General features: G+C 50.2%; 1 protein-coding gene across 1 annotated transcript in view; it reads right to left on the bottom strand.

Moving 5' to 3' along the window:
* LOC119974367 (integrin alpha-E-like) overlaps nt 1–17,469 on the bottom strand; it is a 406,093-nt gene that overhangs the window by 23,783 nt on the left and 364,841 nt on the right. The window contains 1 exon segment of the mRNA XM_038813139.1: nt 5,943–6,050. Coding sequence (XP_038669067.1) covers nt 5,943–6,050 — 108 coding nt within the window.

The following is a 17,469-nucleotide window of genomic DNA, read 5'->3' as shown; positions in this document are numbered from 1 at the left end:
GCTTGGAACGCGTTGCTGGGGGAAGTGGTGGAAACAGAAACGATCACAAAGTTTAAGAGGCATCTTGATGAATATATGAACAGGTGGGACTAGGGGGATATGGACCCTGGAAGTACAGAAGGTTTTAGTTTAGACAGGCATCATGATCGGTGCAGGCTTGGAGGGCTGAATGGCCTGTTCCTTTGCTGTACTTTTCTTTGTTCTTTTTTGCCAATACTCAAGGCGCGATTCTCCGGAAAAATTTCTGAGTGTGGTAGCGAGTGGGAATTGCCGCAAGCTTCCCGGCGCTCGGCCCAGCGAGGCCGGCAACGCAATTCAACGTTAATTGGTCCACTTAACGAGGCCTCATGGACGTCTCGCTGTAAATGACGGCTCGCTGGCACCACGCTCGCCAACCCCCCCGCGAACAAGGTCGAGCAGCACTTAATCTGCACTTGCTCAGCCAAACCCAGCCAGCTGGCAACAATGACGCCCAGGAGACTGGCCCCAAGATTCGGGGACGCTGTACTGGGGAGGCTGCTAGATGTTGTGGAGGCCAGAAGGGATGCCCTGTTCCCCCGAGAGTCCAGGAGGGTCAGCCGTAGGGTAGCCAGTGCTGCCTGGGACGAGGTGGCAGCGGCTGTGAGCACCGAGTGTGTGACCAGGAGGATCGGCTTCCAGTGAAGGAAAAAGGACAGCGACCTGCAGCGGGCAGCACGAGTGAGTAGACGCCAACAAGGGATTCTTGAGGGGCCGCCGTTTTGAGTGGGCAGCGCGAAGATGATGTCCCATCGCCAGCCACTCTGCCCAGCATCGCAAAGCAGACCCCCACCACCCCCCCCCCCCCCCCCCCCCCCCGCGCATCATAAAGCAGCTCCCCCTTACCCCCAATCCCAGAGCAGACCCCCACGCTCCCTCCTCGTTGCTAATCAGCCCTCTGGATTTTCTAGGTTCCCCTTCCTCCAAGCATGGGGGTTGTTGACTCGACCTACCCACTCCAGAGACCCCCTGAATAGGGGGACCCCTCCAAGACTCCCTGGACAGTGGAAGTCCCCCCCCCCCCTCCCCCGGAGACCCCTTGGAAAAGCAGTGAATTGTGTTTAAATCCCTCAGAACCTTAAGTTGCAAGCCATTTATTGATGGGCTGTGATTTGAGGGGTTTAAACACTTTTCTCTTTCCAGGAATGGACAAGTGGTGCTTCCTCTCTCTGAGCCAGCAGGTACTACAGTGGTTAGCACTGTGGCTTTACAGCGCCAGGGACCCGGGTTCGATTCCTGGCTTGGGTCACTGTCTGTGCGGAGTCTGCACGTTCACTCCGTGTCTGCGTGGGTTTCCTCCGGGTGCTCCGGTTTCCTCCCAACAGTTCCAAAAGGCGTGCTGTTAGGTAATCTGGACATTCTGAATTCTCCCTCAGTGTACCTGAACAGGCGCCGGAATGCGGCGACTAGGGGCTTTTCACAGTAACTTCATTGCAGTGTTAATGTAAGCCTACTTGTGACAATAAAGATTATTATATTATTATTATTGCCCAGGTGCGTGTTACAACAGTATTTGTTTTCATTGGCCCTGTTTGCTCTGCTCTCGAGCTTTCCGACAGGGGCTCTTTTCTGGGGGTTGTCTGTGGGAGGGTTCCTTTAGTGAGCGGGTGTCCGGCGAGGCCTTTAATTAGGGGGTCAGAGGAGTCCCCATATCAGGGGGTATATGTGGGTGGGCATCTCCCTATCTAAAGGGTCTCTGTGGGGGGGCTCCTTTAAAGAACATAGAACATAGAACGATACAGCGCAGTACAGGCCCTTCGGCCCTCGATGTTGCACCGACATGGAAAAAAACTAAAGGCCATCTAACCTATACTATGCACTTATCATCCATATGCTTATCCAATAAACTTTTAAATGCCTTCAATGTTGGCGAGTTCACTACTGTTGCAGGTAGGGCATTCCACGGCCTCACCACTCTTTGCGTAAAAAACCCACCTCTGACCTCTGTCCTATATCTATTACCCCTCAATTTAAGGCTATGTCCCCTCGTGCTAGCCACCTCCATCCGTGGGAGAAGGCTCTCGCTGACCACCCTATCTAACCCTCTGATCATTTTGTATGCCTCTATTAAGTCACCTCTTAACCTTCTTCTCTGTAACGAAAACAACCTCAAGTCCATCACCCTTTCCTCATAAGATTTTCCCTCCAGACCAGGCAACATCCTGGTAAATCTCCTCTGCACCCGTTCCAAAGCCTCCACGTCCTTCCTATAATGAGGCGACCAGAACTGTACGCAATACTCCAAATGCGGCCGTACTAGAGTTTTGTACAACTGCAACATGACCTCATGGCTCCGGAACTCAATCCCTCTACCAATAAAGGCCAACACACCATAGGCCTTCTTCACAACCCTATCAACCTGGGTGGCAACTTTCAGGGATCTATGTACATGGACACCGAGATCCCTCTGCTCATCCACACTACCAAGAATTTTACCATTAGCCAAATATTCCGCATTCCTGTTATTCTTTCCAAAGTGAATCACCTCACATTTCTCCACATTAAACTCCATTTGCCACCTCTCAGCCCAGCTCTGCAGCTTATCTATGTCCCTCTGTAACCTGCAACATCCTTCCGCACTGTCTACAACTCCACTGACTTTAGTGTCGTCTGCAAATTTACTCACCCATCCTTCTGCGCCCTCCTCTAGGTCATTTATAAAAATGACAAACAGCAACGGCCCCAGAACAGATCCTTGTGGTACGCCACTCATAACTGAACTCCATTCTGAACATTTCCCATCAACCACCACTCTCTGTCTTCTTTCAACTAGCCAATTTCTGATCCACATCTCTAAATCACCCTCAATCCCCAGCCTCCGTATTTTCTGCAATAGCCGACCGTGGGGAACCTTATCAAACGCTTTACTGAAATCCATATACACCACATCAACTGCTCTACCCTCGTCTACCTGTTCAGTCACCTTCTCAAAGAACTCGATAAGGTTTGTGAGGCATGACCTACCCTTCACAAAACCATGCTGACTGTCCCTAATCATATTATTCCTATCTAGATGATTATAAATCGTATCTTTTATAATCCTCTCCAAGACTTTACCCACCACAGACGTTAGGCTCACCGGCCTATAGTTACCGGGGTTATCTCTACTCCCCTTCTTGAACAAAGGGACCACATTTGCTATCCTCCAGTCCTCTGGCACTATTCCTGTAGCCAATGATGACCTAAAAATCAAAGCCAAAGGCTCAGCAATCTCTTCCCTGGCTTCCCAGAGAATCCTAGGATAAATCCCATCCGGCCCCGGGGACTTATCTATTTTCACCTTGTCCAGAATTGCCAACACTTCTTCCCTACGCACCTCAATGCCATCTATTCTAATAGCCTGGGTCTCAGCATTCTCCTCCATAATATTATTCCACTTCTTTGGTAAACCACGGTTCCCTCGCTCGACCCCTTCCTCCCTGCCTGACTGGTACGTACTGATCAAGAACACGCAATAGCTGTTCCTTGAACAAGCTCCACATATCCAGTGTGCCCAACCCTTGCAGCCTACTTCTCCAACTTACACAACCTAAGTCATGTCTAACGGCATCATAATTGCCCTTCCCCCAGCTATAACTCTTGCCCTGCGGGGTATACTTATCCCTTTCCATCACTAATGTAAAGGTCACCGAATTGTGGTCACTGTCTCCAAAGTGTTCACCTACCTCCAGATCTAACACCTGGCCTGGTTTATTACCCAAAACCAAATCCAATGTGGCCTCGCCTCTTGTTGGCCTGTCAACATATTGTGTCAGGAAACCCTCCTGTACACATTGTACAAAGAACGACCCATCTAATGTACTCGAACTATATCTTTCCAGTCAATATTTGGAAAGTTAAAGTCTCCCATAACAACTACCCTGTTACTTTCGCTCTTTTCCAGAATCATCTTCGCCATCCTTTCCTCTACATCTCTAGAACTATTAGGTGGCCTATAGAAAACTCCCAGCAGGGTGACCTCTCCTTTCCTGTTTCTAACCTCAGCCCATACTACCTCGGAAGAAGAGTCCCCATCTTGCATCCTTTCTGCCACCGTAATACTGTCCTTGACTAGCAGTGCCGCACCTCCCCCTCTTTTGCCCCCTTCTCTGACCTTACTAAAACACCTAAACCCCGGAACCTGCAACAACCATTCCTGTCCCTGCTCTATCCATGTCTCTGAAATGGCCACAACATCGAAGTCCCAGGTACCAACCCATGCTGCCAGTTCCCCTACCTTATTTCGTATACTCCTGGCATTGAAGTAGACACACTTCAAACCACCTACCTGAACACTGGCACCCTCCTGCGAAGTCAAATCTGTGCTCCTGACCTCTATACTCTCAATCTCCCGTACCCCAAAACTACAATCCAGGTTCCCATGCCCCTGCTGAATTATTTTAAACCCCCCCTTTAGTTAGGAGATCTCTGGGGGGGTCTTTATTTAGGGGGCTTTGGGGGAGTTCCCATATTCAGGGGTCTCAGTGGAGTCTTTCAGGCTTGTCGCCCTATTCAGGCAGTCTCGGAAGTCTCCTATTCAGGGGGTAACTGGGGGGGGCTCACACTATCTAAGGGGTCTATGTGCAGGTAAGGGCTGTCTGGGGCTGTCCCTTTAGTTAGGGAGTCTCAGGGAATCCCCCTATTCAGAGGGAATCTGTTGGTGGCGGGTCCCCCTATTCGGGGGTTTCTGTGGGTTTCCTACTCTTCGGGGGGGGGCTCTATTTAGGGGGTCTCTAAAGGAAGCCTCCCTATATAAGGGGTCTCCGTGTGGTGGATCCTTTAGTTAGGGGGTCTCTGTGGAAGGGTCCCTATTCAGGGGGTCTCAGGGGCAGGTCCCACTATTCAGGGGGTTTCTGTGGGGCTCCTCCTACTCAGGGGGTCTCTGGGGGGGGGGGGTGAAGTCTCCTCATCTAGGGGGTTTCTTGGGGTGTCTGGCAGATTCTCCGTCCGCTCGATCAGCATTGTCGACGTTGCGAGGCGAGGATCCAGGCCAATATATATAAATTTCTACATTCATCACACCCCACACTCAGTACTGAACGCTAAAGTACATAATGAAAACAAGATGAAATACAGATTAAGGTCGCAATTTTTGTGGCCCGTTGACACACATGCAAATCTTGTTATGGCCGCTAATCTCGCAAGATGGCCATAATGGGACTTGCACCAGCGTGATCTCGGTTTGAGACCTCCCTGGCAGTGACATGATCCATTAATTTATTTATATTCAAATCTAATTCAGCGGTTTAATGCCATACCTTCCAACCCCTTGATGTCCCCTCAGCGACATAACGTCACTACTGGTTTTAAAAATTGTGAACCAGTTGTGACGCCAGGGGGCCCCTGGAGGCCCCAGGGTTCAGGGCCAAGTCTTAACCATTCCCCTTGGCACCCTGGCAGATTCCACAGGGGACAGTGCCAGGGGCACTGAGAGGGGGCACTGAGAAGGATAACAGCCTTCTCCATTGGGGAAAGGGGCTTCTCATTTTGTCTGGTAGGGAGGGGGGAGGGAAGAAGGGTGCGCACCAGGGAACGTGCAGGCAGGGTGGAAAGGGGGGAGATTACCTACTAATACATCAGTGGTCTGGTGGGGGTGGCCAATTGCTTATGGGGGGTGTCCTCCATGGCAGTGAGGGGGTGGGAGTCAATTCAGTGTTCTCGTTGATTGGGGTATCCTTTAAAGGTGGCGCCCCAATCTCTACAGACGGACTTGCCAGCTTTATGAGACCCTGCCATGTGAGAGTGACTGCGCGAAAAAATGCCCACCGATTTATTTCTGACAAATGTCGGACGATCTGGACAGAAAGCCTGGCTGTGTTCCTGGGCGAAATCCACCGGTGTTTAGTCAGAATCTGACATTTTGCCATTTTCTCAGAAAATTCTGCCCTAGGTATTTGCAAAGATAAAGTCTTGTGTTTTACATCAGAAATTAAATCAAATTTTACCTGTTTTAAATTGCTCAATGGCAGCTTTGCTGTTAGATTGATATCCTGTTTTGCTCCAGTGAGTGTGCACTCAAAATACAAACATTCACTTCCCTCCATATCGCAGTCCTATGAAAAAAACAATGTATAAGTATGTAATTTATTAAGAATTAATTCATAGAATCATAGAAATGTCACTGCTGCCTCTTAACTGGAGCTTTTTTTTCATTGTGGAGATGTAGTAAGCATAGGGAAGCCGACATTTGTTGTCCAACCCTAATTACCACGAGAAGGCGATGGAGGAACCTGAGCTACTATAGTCCATGTGATGAGGTTCACCCAGAACATTGTTATAACAGGATAACATTTTTATACAACTTAGTGGTTTTCTTGGCTTGCAAGGGGAATTAAGATTCAACTTCATTAGTGGCGGTTAGAAATCAAGTAGAGATCTGAAAGAGTGAAGGTTTCCTTTCCAAAGGAACATTAATCAGGTAGTTGGATTTTTACAATAATCTGACAGCCTAATAATCACTTTACTGTATATATTAAAATAAGTTAGGAAAGAGATAGATGAGGCACTTTTACATTTATATTTTTAAAAAAAACTAGAAAAGGGAATTGTATCAGAGGACTGCCGCAAAGCTATCTAATTCTGATATATAAAAATATATAAAAGTTCAGAAGTATATGGACTGATTTGCTTGATGCTGATTGTAGGAAAGCTAATGTTTATGGAACAGAATAGTGTAGAAGGCGGCCATTGATCCATCGAGTCTGCACCGACCTTCAAGTCGTTTTTTAACCGCATCAATGTTACTCAAAGATGTAATTTCATAAATCTGGAAACTGAAAATATAAAATGAAAAGCATGGATTCCAAAATGATCGTCAAACTTACAAGTATTGAATTCTTTGAAGAAGTACTAGAAAGGTTAGATAGGGGGTAATGCAGTAGATGTAATATATTTGATCTCAGTAAATAGGTGTACAAGTATAAAGAGACCTTTGAGTACAAATGTGCAAATGATTTATAGCAACACTGTAGGTTAATAAGGCCTTAAAATGTAAAAATAAATGTTGGGGTTCATTTCTTCAGGGACACCCTGCCTCGGCCCAAAGCTCGGACCAATCTCCGTAACCCCAACTAACCGTTGGACACTAAGGGACAATATAGCGTTGCCAATCCACCTAACCTGCTGAAGGAAACCTGCTATTTCTGATAAGTAAAAGGATCATTAATTAGCTATTTAATTATAAATGTAAAAGCCCACTTCAAAAATCATTTTAAAATGGATTCCATCATGACACTGCAAAAATGAACCAGCATCACATCAGTTTGCAAAAGCACATAGCTTGCAGAAATAAAGCACAGCATTTGAAACATTTTGCAGTCGAGCTGGAAGCAAATGCAACATTTCTACTGAGGGTCAAATCGACATGATAGTTCATATGAACTCTCCATTGTTCAAAAGAAAAGAATTGAAGATTTCAGCACATACCAGTCCAATGATAACAGCAGAGTTTGCATTCCAACACACACTAAAGAATTCCACATGCAACATTTGTATTAACTTTAAAGTTCAACGAGTTAATTTGCACATTGAAGATTGACAACCCAATCATCAAATCAAATGTATTGAAAACTCACCCAAACCAATCAGCATGTTACAGGGGTAGGAATAGATTGACTTAGATTGATAACAAATTCCTTAAAAATAGTAGTTCAGGCGACCATTTTCCATTCCAGAATTACCTATACTATTTTGCCTAGCTGTCTACTATCTTTGTTCCATATTTCCACTTTCAACTTTTAATCTGTGCAGCTGTTTGCTTTGAGCAAAGAACTGCTGTTATATTTCGAATTTAAGTCGTTTTGTAAGTTACTAAAAATAATCATCTCAAGTGAGGCCTTCTGCAGGCAGGGGCTGTATTGAGAACATTTGATTTTGTAACACAAGAAGATTTACCCTTTTTATAATCAATAGATACCAAATAAAATTTAATTTCTCAACCGAGAAGTTTACTGCAAATTTCTGCCTAGTTATGTGTATAAGAGAATACATTAACACAAGGGCACTCTTCGACACCTGCGCATCAATTGTTACTTGAAGATGTAATTTCATAAATATAGAAGCTGAAAATATAATGAAAAGCATGGATTCCAAAATGATCGTCAAACTTACAGGTATTGAATTCTTTGAAGAAGTACTAGAAAGGTTAGATAGGGGTAATGCAGTAGATGTAATATATTTTGATCTCAGTAAATAGGTGTACAAGTACAAAGAGATCTTTGAGTACGAATGTGCAAATGATTTAGAGCAACACTGTAGGCTCATAAGGCCTTAAAATGTAAAAGAAAAATTGGGGTTAATTTCTTCAGGGACACAATTGAAAAGCAAAGAATTGTGTTAAACTGTCATAGATCCTTGGTTAGACCAGACTTGGAGCACTATGATCAGCTCTGGTTACCATGGGCGCAATCTACTGGCCACGTTATCCCCCTTCCGGGATCAACCTAGCTTGCCATGCCTCACGAGAGATAACACGATCTTTTGAGATGTTGCAATGCGAATCCCGCCCATTGTGGGCAAATCACCTTTCGGAAAATATTAGAGTGAGACAGTTAGCCTGAGGACCCCCTTATAGGCCAGTTGGAGTTGGGGGGGGTTCAGGGGTCATGCCGGGGAGTCGAGAGATCGGGACGGCATTTAAAAATGGTGCGCAATCTCCTTCTGCATTGAGTAACTCCGGCGAGCTTGGCTGCTCAGTGAAGAAAACGGGCTAAGTGCGGCCTCATTGGGGCGATCCCCGCTGACCTCCTGTATCTACCCGAATCGGAGTTCAATAGCGTGATGGTTCTCGATGATTCAAGCACCAGGAAACACCCAGCTAAACACGCTCATTATGGGACTCTGTTCCCATTCGGGTAAATCACGCCCCATATTATTAAAAGAACTAGATATTTAAGATGGCATGAACACACAGAATAATACATTGCAGAAGAGGCCCTTCAGCCCATCGAGGTAAACCTTGGAATGCAGGGGCCCGGCCTCATGGTGAGAGCAGCTACCGTGGCCATTTTGGACAGCCCCCTAACAAAGGGAAACCCCAGAGTGCAGGGGCACGTCCGCCAGGTAAGTCTGGTGATCCCACAGGACCGGGGGGTCCGAAACCCCCAACCAGGATTGTTAGCTGGAAGTCCCTTAACGGGACTTAACGGCCAGGTGTAAAGAACCAGAGTCTTTGCCCACCTAAGAAGCCGGAAGGCCGACGTAGTCTCCTGAGGGAGAAGGACTGACTGCTGGTAAGAAAGAGCTGGGTGGGACAGACGTACCATTCAGGCTACAGGACAAGGGCTAGGGGAGTAGCCATACTGATTAGCAAGAGGATGAAGTTATGGAGACTAGGATGGTTACAGACCCAGGGGTACGTCACGTCATGGTCAGCGGTGTCTTGGAAGGGGCACCGGTCGTACTGGTAATGTGTACGCTCCCAACTGGGACGCCACAGAATTCATAACGAAGACCATGGGCGGAAATCCACGGCATTGACTGATTATTGGGGGGGGGGGGGGGGGGGGGGGGGGGGGGGGGGGGGGGGGGGGGGGGGGGGGGGCGCACTTTAACTGCATACAGGACCCACTGACCGATCGATCAAACCCCTGAACGGAGAGGAAGACAGGCATAGCTAGGGAACTGGGAACATTCTTGGAACTGATGGGGGCAGTGGACCCATAGAGGTTCCTACAACCGGGAGAAAAGGAGTTCTCATTCTTTTGCAGGTGCACAAGGTATACACCTGTATCGACTTCTCTTTGCAGTGGGAAATCGGTGCTTCCAGGAACCATAGGAGCGGACATATTCTGTGATCGTTATCTCTGATCACGCTCCACATTACACAGATGTGAGGTTGGAGACGGGCCGGTCCCAGCGCCCCACATGGAGGCTGGACACGGATCTCCTGGCCCACAAGGCCTTCTGCCAGAAAACATTGCAGGCCCGAGTACATTAGTAACAATCAAAATGAGGAGGTCTCACCCTCCATGTTTCTGGAGGCACTGAAGGCCGTGATTAGAAGAGAGATCATAGCCTACAAGGCAAGAGAGATAGGGAAGAGAGGGCGGCCAGGCAGCAGCTGGTTGACTCTGGAAGTCGACAGAAAGTACTCTGAGGCCCCGACCGTAGAGCTGTTGGCGGAGAGGAAAATGCTGCAAATGGACTTTAACCTGATATCCACTAAGAAAGCAGTGCACCAACTCCGCCAGACATGGGGGATTTTCTATGAACACTGGGGCAAGGCTGGCCGCCTATTACATAGAATTTACAGTGCAGAAGGAAGCCATTCGGCCCATCGAGTCTGCACCGGCTCCTGGAAAGAGCACCCTACCCAAGGTTAACACCTCCACCCTATCCCCATAACCCAGTAACCCCACCCAACACTAAGGGCAATTTTGGACACTAAGGGCAATTTATCATGGCCAATCCACCTAACCTGCACATCTTTGGACTGTGTGGGAGGAAACCGGTGCACACCCGGAGGAAACCCACGCAGACACGGGGAGGATGTGCAGACTCCGCACAGACAGTGACCCAAAGCCGGAATCGAACCTGGACCCTGGAGCTGTGAAGCGATTGTGCTATCCACAATGCTACCGTGCTGCCCCCATTGGCTGACCAGCTGAGAAAACATGCAGCCACCAGGGAAATTTGCAGGTAAAGGATAGCAGAGGCAGAACTGGTAGCAGAACAAAAAGAAGTCAATCAAGCATTCGACACCTTCTACCGAGGACTGGTACGCGGGGATGAAACAGATCCTCAATGGACTGGAACTACCAGTTGTGGGGGAAGACAGACCGGGGGGGGGGGGGGGGGGGGGGGGGGGGGAGGAGGAGGAGCTGCAAACACCAATAGATCTGGGAGAAATCATGGAGAGCATCAACTCCATTACTCAGGTAGGGAATGCAGCGGGAGCCGACGGGTTCCTGGCAAACTTCTATAAAACATTTGCACCAACCTGGCCCCACACCTAAGGGACGCACCCCCCCCCCCCCCCCCCCCCCACGCTAGCGCAGGTCACAATCTCATTGATACCCAAAAAGGATAAAGACCTGATGGAATCGTACAGACCCATTTCACTGCTGGTTGTGGAATGCGAAAATACTTGCAAAGGTCCTGGCCAAAAGGCTGGAGGACTGTGTACCAGAGGTGGTCGCAGAGGACCAAACGGACTTTGTCAAGGGTAGGCAACTTACTGCGAACATCAGGCGGCTGCTGAATGTAATAATGACCCCCCGCCCCTCAGGGACAGAACACCAGAGGTGATCATCTCCCTGGACGCAGAAAAGGCCTTCGACAGTCGAATGGAAATACCTCCTCGGGGTACTGGAACGATTTGGGCTAGGAGCAGCATTCACTTTCCAGGTGAGGCTCCTGCACAACGCTCCCAAAGCAAGTGTCCAACTAACACCACCAGCTCGGAATACTTCCAGCTACAAAGAGGCACAAGGCAGGAATGCGCACTGTCCGCACTCTTGTTTGCGCCAGCGATCGAACACCTGGCGATAGCCCTACGGGATGCAAAAAGCTGGAAGGGCATCCAGAGAGGAGACAGAGAGCATAGAGTCTCACTCTATGCAGATGACCTGCTCCTCTATGTCTCAAAGCAGCAGGAAGGACCGAGGGCAATCATGCAGCTCATGAAAGAGTTTGGAATCTTCTCGGGTTACAAACTCACCCTGGGCAAAAGCAAGACATTGCCAATAAACACAAAAGGGAGAGGGACAGAGGCTGAAGGGGCTCCGTTCAAACAGCCCAGAACAGATTCGATACCTGGGGATCCAAATAGCCAGAGACTGGACACAGATCCAAAAATGGAACCTGACCAGCCTGGTGGAGGAAGTTAAAAAGGAATAACAGAGGTGGGGTGCACTCCCACTCTCCCTGGTGGGGCGGGTGCAGACGATCAAGGTGAACGTGGTGCCAAGGTTCCTCTTCCTGTTTAGATCCATCCCGATCTTCATCCCTGAGGCCTTTTTCCAAAATGTAGACAGCTTAATTATGCCGTTTGTGTTGGGGGGTAAGAACCCGCGAGTTCCCAAACCAACACTGCAAAGGACAAAAGGTGACTTGGCATTACCAAACCTGCAGTACTACCACTGAGGAGCAACGGCAGAAAGAGTGAGGGGATGGGTAAGACGAACCCAACTCAGAATAGGGTGCGGATGGAGGAGGCCTCCTGCAAGGGGACGACCCTCGGGGCCTTGCTACAGTAGTACTCCCATCCCCCCTCAGCAAAATACACATCATGGCCAATGGTAGTGGCCACCCTGAAACATGGGCCCAACTAAGGCAGCAGCTCAGGCTGACTAGGATGTCCCCCATGGCTCCCATCTGCGGCAATCACAAATTCCCCCTGGCCATACTAGACACCCCTTCAGGAAATGGAGACGTGACAGGGGCACACTGACAGTAAGGGACTTCTACGTAGGGCACAGCCTAGCTACACTGGGTGAACTGACAGAGGAATGGGAACTGCCGACAGGACAGGGAATGAAGGGAACCTGCAATAAAGCACTTCCTCTGCAAAGAAGCAGTGGGGGTACCCCGGGGACAACACTACTGGAGGGCCTGATAAACACAAACAATAAAGAAGAAGGACTCTGTGGAAAATGTATGGACAGCTACTGTACAGAACGTGAAATACCACTGGACAAGCCAGACGGAAATGGAGGATGAACTGGGGCAGAAGTGGGTGGGAGGACTCTGGAGGCGAGGCACTGAGCAGGGCCAAGACAACCGCCTCCTGTGCAAGCCTCATGCAGTTCAAAGTGGTGCACACAGCACACCTAACCAGAACCCGAATGAGCAGGTTCTTCCTGGAGGTGGAGGATAAATGTGAACGGTGCCAGAGGGGTCTGGCCAACCACACCCACATGTTCTGGGTATGTCCTAAACTAGCTGGGTTCTGGACATCCTTCTTTATGAGGTGAGGGTGGAGCCGTGCCCGAGAGCGGCAATCTTTGGGGTATCAGAGCAGCCAGAGCTACACATGGGGAAGGGGGCCGACGCCCTGGCTTTGCTTCCCTAATCGCACGCTGGAGAATCCTGCTCGGCTGGCGATCAGCAGCACCACCCACAGCTGCAGACTGGCTGGTAAACCTTACGGAATTCTCTACCTGGAGATTATTAAGTATGTCATCCGAGGGGGCGGAGGAAGGCTTCCTAAACGCACGGGGGCAATTTGTCGACTGTTCTAGAACCTGTTTGAGGCCAGCAACAATGAATAAGATGCAGAAATGGGAAAGTTAGAAAGAAAAGGGATAGGAAAAAGAAAAATAAAGACAGGGGGAACCATAGGAACGCGCAACCCAGGGGGGAGGTGGGAGGGGGGGGGGGAGGAGAAAAGGCTGGAGGGACATAAAAGGGACAATGTGCAACCGCCCCCCCCCCAATCACACAGGATGGAAGGGAGGGAGGGGAGGGAGGGAGGGAGGGAGGGAGGGAGGGAGGGAGGGAGGGAGGGGGCAACCCCCCCCCCCCAATCACAGGGGAAACACAGCCAAAGTTGATTGGGGAAGAAAAGAAGGGGGTGAAGGGGAGGAGGGGGGGAACAGCCCCCAAAACAGACCGGGGGGGACACAAGGGCGGGTGGGGGGGGGACATGCTGAGCCAGAGGGCGGCAGAATGTAAATTGGGGAATTAAGGGAAGGAAAAAACAAACCTTTCTGTGTTGCACAGTGAATAAACACGGCCAACAATGTACATAGCTATTTATTAATTTGAAAATGCCAATAAAAAGATCTTTTTTTAAATAAATCCAATAGGGAATTCAGGAGAAACTTCTTAACCCAGAGACTGGTTCAAATGTGGAACTTCTACCACAAGGAATATTTGAAGCAAATACTTCAGACAAATAGATTTCCTGAAGTGTAGATGGAGGCTATTCGGCCCATAAAGTCTGCACTATACCTCTGAAAGACCACCCTACCTAGGCCCACTATTCTAATATATCCCTATAACCCCAGCTAACCTGCACATTTAAGAGGAATTAGAAAGAAAGATGTGAGCCGGGATTCTCCGAGCCCACGCTGGGTCAGAGAATCGGGGGTCACGCCGGAAATTCCCGCCACACCGCCGGGACGCGATTCTCCGGCAACTGGAATCGGCGCCAGTCGCGCGTGCCGGTCGGGGGCCTTCTGCATCGTCAAAACTTTGAGATGCCAGTTTTTATATTTGCAGACTTTTAAAAATTGAATTCAATTTCTCAGCCTGCAATGGTAGGATTTAGAATAATTACCTGAATTACTAGCCAGTAATATAACCACCTTGCTATCAAACACACCACTCTAATGCCACTTAGCTGTCCTAGTCCTATCCTTTTATAGTCCTCCTTTACAAATCTTTATCCAATTCCTCTTTAAATTGTATTATCATTTCTGCATTTAGCCTCTTGTAAGGTTTGAATAATCTAACCTGTGAAATAAATACATCTAATCTCCTGTTGAATTTTTCTGGTGCTGCTTTGATACATTGCCAACCCCATGGAAGCAAGTTTGCACTATATGGCCTTTCATATTCTTTTGTAATGTGAGTGGAAGAGGTGGTGAGATAATCCTGCTGGGTGACCAGTCATAGAAACTCCTCACTCTCTGTGTTAACATCTGAGCAACTTTGTGCAATGCAGTCGGTCAGATCGGGATTTCCTGCAATAACTCCGACTGTCAAGGTGATGTACCGTCAATTCACCGAGAGACTGAGAGAGTGAGTGAACATTAGGCTTTATTAATCATGAACTTGCCGAGCCAGAGTCGGTTGTACAGATGAGTGCCACCTACAGGTCTATATATGCGCCTGGTGAGGGCGGAGCCAGAGACAGAACCCACCGGGGTGACAGTACAGTACCTTGAAGTAGTCCGTATCACCACTTCCAGGTCATAGCTTACAGTATCATACAAACAGCTCATGCATGAGGTGAATATTCACACATTCACCCCCTGTTAAAAAATCAAGTCTAGCGGGGGTGACGTGGGGTCATTACATATTCAGTCTATCTGGAGACCGGACTTTCTTTTAGACCTCCTCAGCTCTGGTGGTGCGACGGGCATGGTTGTTACAGGTGGTAACTCCAGGGCCATTGGGTCTGGAGCTTGGGCCTCAGTCCAGTGTGTCGGAGACGGTTGGGGGGTGGGGGTAGGCAGGGGGCTGGTGGGTGGCGGCAGTGCCAGTGCGGGACAATACAGGAGACCCAGGGGGCGTACGGGGCACTGGAGGTGGCGGTGGGCAGCGGAGGGGGGGTGTGTTGGCAGGGGAATCAGCTGGCACCAGGTCTCGTAGGGAGACTGTATCTTGCCGCCGTCCTGGTGCGCAACGTAGGGGTATTGGGGGTTGGCGTGCAGCAGCTGCACCCTCTCGACCAGGGGGTCGGTCTTATGGCTCCTCATGTGCCTCTGGAGAAGAAAAGTTCCCGGAGTTGTCAGCCAAGATGGAAGCAAGACCCCGGAGATGGACTTCCTGGGGAAGACAAACAAATGGTCGTGAGGGATCTCGTTTGTGGCCGTGCAGAGGAGTGGTCTAATGGAGTGAAGGGCGCCGGGGTGGATCTTCTGCCAGCAGGGCGTCGGGAGACTTCTAGACCGGAGGGCCTTACCGTCACATTCTCCCTCTCCACCTGCCCGTTTCCCAGCGGGTTATAGCTCGCAATCTTGCTCGAGGCGATGCCTTTGCTGAGCAGGTACTGATGCAGCTCACCGCTCATGAACGATGTGCTGCTGTCGCTGTGGACGTAGGCAGGAAAACCGAACAGTGTGAAGATGCTGTGCTGTGCCTTTATTACAGTGGCTGAGGTCATGTCGGGGCAGGGGACAGCGAAGGGGAAGCAGAAGTACTCATCGATGACGGTGAGAAAGTATATATTACAGTTGGTGGAGAGGGGTCCTTTGAAGTCAATGCTTAAGCGCTCAAAGGGCCGGGAGCCTTTACCAGTTGGGCCTTGTCTGGCCGGTAGAAGTGCGGTTTGCACTCCGCGCAGACTTGGCAGTCCCTGGTCATGGCCGTCACCTCCTCGGTGGAGAAGGGTAGATTGTGGGTCTTAATGAAGTGGGGAAGCTGGGTAACCCCCGGATGGCAGAGGTCATCGTGGATAGCTCGAAGTCGGTCATCTTGCGCGCTGGCGCATGTGCCGCGGGACAGGGCATCCGGGGGCTCGTTGAGCTTCCCAGGACAATACTTGATGCTGTGGAGAGGGGTGAGTTCTGTGAGGGGGCACATACGGTCAGGGTCAGGCCCTAGGGCTCCATTCTCCATGACGTAAAGCTAGCTACCTCGTTAGAGGTGGCCTACCAGAGCCTCATTAGCCGAGGATGGGCAGTCGGGTGGTGCGGAAGACGCACTTTTCTTTGTTGTATGTGGGGTTCGCAAAGAGCGAAGTGGGGGGACCTTGAAGGTCGCGAGGCTGCATACCGTGAGGGGGGAGAGCAAGGTTCCGCCGAACTGTAGGTCAGGCTTTGATGACTACATTGGAAGTCCAATCCGAGCAGTAGGAGGGCGCAGAGGTGGGGGAAGACATAGAGCTTAAAATGAGAGTACACTGCGCCCTGCATCTTGGGATTGGCGATACAGGACCCCCGGATCTGAACCGAATGGGAACCGGAGGCAAGGGAGATTGTTTGGAAGGCTGGGTAGCTGTGAAGGGAGCAGCGCCTTTCCATTTCGGGGTGGACAAAGCTCTCCTTGCTTCCAGAGTCGAAAAGGCAAGGGGTCTCGTGCCCGTTGAGCTGGACGACCATCACTGAGTTTTTCAGCTGTTTTGGCTGCGACTGGTCGAGGGTGACTGCGCTCAGCTGTGGGTAGTCTATGTGGTCAGTGGATGGCGGCCCCGATGAGTCGCACGTGTCGGGCTGGGGCGACGATGGTGACTAAGATGGCCGCCCCCATCGGTCGCACGTGTCAGTCGGTGTTGGAGCCGGCGGCCAAGATGGCGACCACCACGAGTCGCACGAGGCTAATGATGTGTCTGAAGGGGTCGTTCCGGGCAGGCACGCAGCCACATTGTAGGGCCTGCGGGCCTGCAACGTAGTCGGGTCCGCATGGTTCATGGGTCGAGCCTGGTCCGTTTCCGATTTCTGGGCCTTAGGTCGGTCCAGACAGACTCTAGAGAAGTATCCCTTTTTCCCCCACAGGCGCTGCTTGTCGCTGTGCGGGCTGGGCAACTCTGCCGGGGGTGTTAACCCTGGCCATAGAAGTAGCACTGCAGTTCCCCGGGCTGGGCTGGCAGGCGCGCAGCGCAGGCCTGTGACGTAGTCGGGTCCGACTGTGCCGCGACGATGATGCCCACGATGGATTCGCCGGGCCCGCGGGGAACGCAATGAGGCTCTGGTAGGCCACCTCTAACGAGGTAGCTAGCTTTACCGTGTCCCACAGGCATAACCTGATGTAATTCGAGCGGACCCCAGCCACGTAGGTGTCCTGGATCTGTAAGTTCATGTGTTCCTCCGCCGTCACATCTCGATAGCTGCAGTTCCTCACGAGTAGAGTCAGGGTTTCCAGGTA

Source organism: Scyliorhinus canicula, chromosome 12, assembly GCF_902713615.1.
Source record: "Scyliorhinus canicula chromosome 12, sScyCan1.1, whole genome shotgun sequence".
Lineage (NCBI taxonomy): Eukaryota > Metazoa > Chordata > Chondrichthyes > Carcharhiniformes > Scyliorhinidae > Scyliorhinus > Scyliorhinus canicula.
This window is presented reverse-complemented; position numbering and strand designations above follow the sequence as displayed.